Source organism: Ceratina calcarata, unplaced genomic scaffold (assembly GCF_001652005.2).
Source record: "Ceratina calcarata isolate Rehan_Ccalc_2016 unplaced genomic scaffold, ASM165200v1 scaffold305.2, whole genome shotgun sequence".
NCBI lineage: Eukaryota > Metazoa > Arthropoda > Insecta > Hymenoptera > Apidae > Ceratina > Ceratina calcarata.
The window spans coordinates 56,423-58,680 of NW_017153019.1; the positions used below are offsets into that span (position 1 = coordinate 56,423).

General features: G+C 36.7%; 1 protein-coding gene across 2 annotated transcripts; it reads right to left on the reverse strand.

Moving 5' to 3' along the window:
- Positions 1–9: 9 nt before the first annotated feature.
- Positions 10–2,215, reverse strand: Tgt (tRNA-guanine transglycosylase). Of its 2 annotated transcripts, XM_018023439.2 has the most exons (8): positions 1,825–2,212; positions 1,519–1,701; positions 1,359–1,448; positions 1,100–1,253; positions 897–1,029; positions 670–831; positions 437–605; positions 10–372 (listed from the first exon to the last, which is right to left on the reverse strand). In XM_018023439.2, exons 2-8 carry the CDS (start codon positions 1,651–1,653, stop codon positions 28–30), a joined length of 1,188 nt encoding a protein of 395 aa, XP_017878928.1. In that variant the 5' UTR covers positions 1,654–1,701; positions 1,825–2,212; the 3' UTR covers positions 10–27. The 2 variants fall into 2 exon arrangements, with proteins under 2 accessions (XP_017878928.1, XP_017878929.1); XM_018023440.2 differs by having other exon boundaries at positions 1,100–1,264; positions 1,519–2,215.
- Between the last annotated feature and the right edge of the window lie 43 nt (positions 2,216–2,258).

Sequence of the window (2,258 nt, forward strand, 5' to 3'; positions counted from 1 at the left end):
AACAGAATGTATGATCATCAGAATGATTTATTTTAACGTGATATTAACAGCTTCCAAGGAGTTAATTATCCACGAAGGATAATTTTTATCCGGGTACACGTCCAACATGAACTGCTGTACAAATTCTGGGAATCTTTGATCTTTGATACTCCGCCTGATGTCTCTCATCAGTTTCATTTGGAACGCGACGTTGTGCAAGGACAGCAAGTGACAGGCCACCGTTTCTGCCGTCACGATATGATGAAGATAAGCACGTGTGTACGCTTTACATGTACTGCAATCACACGATTCGTCTATCGGCCTCGTGTCTTTACGATACCGAACCTGTTTCAAGTTCAACTGACCCGTGCGCACTAACGCGCAACCGAATCTCTGAAAAATAAATGTAATACATGCACATGTTCATTCAATTCGAAAAAGGTAATTTCATGATTACCGCTGTTCTCGTAGGGAATACGCAGTCGAACATATCTATTCCTAAAGCGCAGCAAACGACTATATCCACAGCGAATCCAACACCCATTAAATAACGCGGTTTGCCTTTTGGAAGTATGTTCGCCGATAAGTGGACCATCCTCCAAAATTCATCTTTCGATTCTCCGCCACTGAGGACACGATCAGTTAGAATAATTCTTTTTTTATGTGAGCCGACAGACGAATTCTTACTACCTCAAGCCTCCTACAGCGTAACCATTTACTTCACGCTTTATCAATTGATTCGCGCATTCCGATCTGAGTTCAGGATTGAGACCTCCTTGTACGATTGGAAATACGTTTTGCTCGTTCGGTCTTTGATGCGCTTTTATGCATCTGTCTAACCATCTAATCGTTCTAGAGTACAAATGAATTGTTGGAAGACATTTCAATTGATAATTCTTGTATGACCCATTATTTACCTATGCATCGCTTCTTCTACTCTTGGACCCGTCAGCGTAGTTTTAACTACATCGTCTAGTTGCATCACTATATCTGCTCCTATTATATTTTGTATTTGTATAGAGTGTTCAGGAGTCATCATACAATCAGAACCTACGAATCAATGATTATTTTAAACTGATCGTTTCTCTTTATGAAATACTCTGCCTAAATTATAAGTTACCATTATATGGTGATTTGAATTTAACACCTTCCTCCGTAATTTCAGCCAGCTCTAGCAACGATACCATTTGGAAGCCACCGGAGTCAGTCAAAAGAGCTCGTTTCCAATTCATGAATTTATGCAATCCCCCAGCCTTTTGCAAAACGCTCAGACCCTTGAAAGCAACTTTTCTTCATCAATAAAACGTCTCTGTCAATCCTCGATTTAAATTAAACGAACAAGCAGCAACTACAGCTCCTCAAAAACGTTTTTCACTTACAGGTCTCGTACCAAGATGATACGTGTTTCCCAGTATAATCTGACAATCCAGTTGTTCTAACTGTTGTGGTAATAAACCTTTTAAAGTACCCTGATCAAAATTAAAGTAGTTTACAAATGGTCGTTTGCGTATCGTTTTGGAAATATATAATTCAACTCACTTGCGTGCCAACTGGCATAAACACAGGAGTATCTACGTGATGATGAACAAGAGTCATTCTCCCGGTTCTTGCTTTCGATATCTGACATTCATTAAATATTTCGAACAGCAACGGGGGTTTCGTGTGTTGTGTCATTTTTTTAAGTTGATTAATCTTGGAAAACGCTACGTCAACTAGTGGAGTCTGTATGAAATCAATCACGTTTCATATCTCTAATAATAATCGTATTTCTTCGCAAATTATAAAAAACGATTGACTGATTTTACGCGAGATCTGTACATAAATATTAATCGAAAGATTACTCACGGCTATCTATCTATTTAACTCTTGCAAGCTCGTACTCCTAACCTAACTCGATCTTTGGATCATTAAGCTAACTTACTACTTTTAAGATTAAATTTGTATGTTTCAATTGATAAATATTTAAATCTTGCAATATTTTATTGTAATCTATAAATGAAATTGCTAAAACCATCTGGAATGCAGTTTGATCCGCGCGATTTTTTTATCTCATAAAAAATTCGTATCTACGAGATGTCTGAATAGGAGGTGGGAAACATTTGAGGAAATGTAAACAACAAAGAGACGATAAATGAATGAGAACGACTATTTTTATTTCTCTTTTTTCATATACAATAATTAATTTCATATAATAATTAATGCTTTCGTTTTCTTGAATCGATACGTGAATGATACTGATGTAATTTTATTTTGAAATTGAATGTAAAGGGAATGTGAAA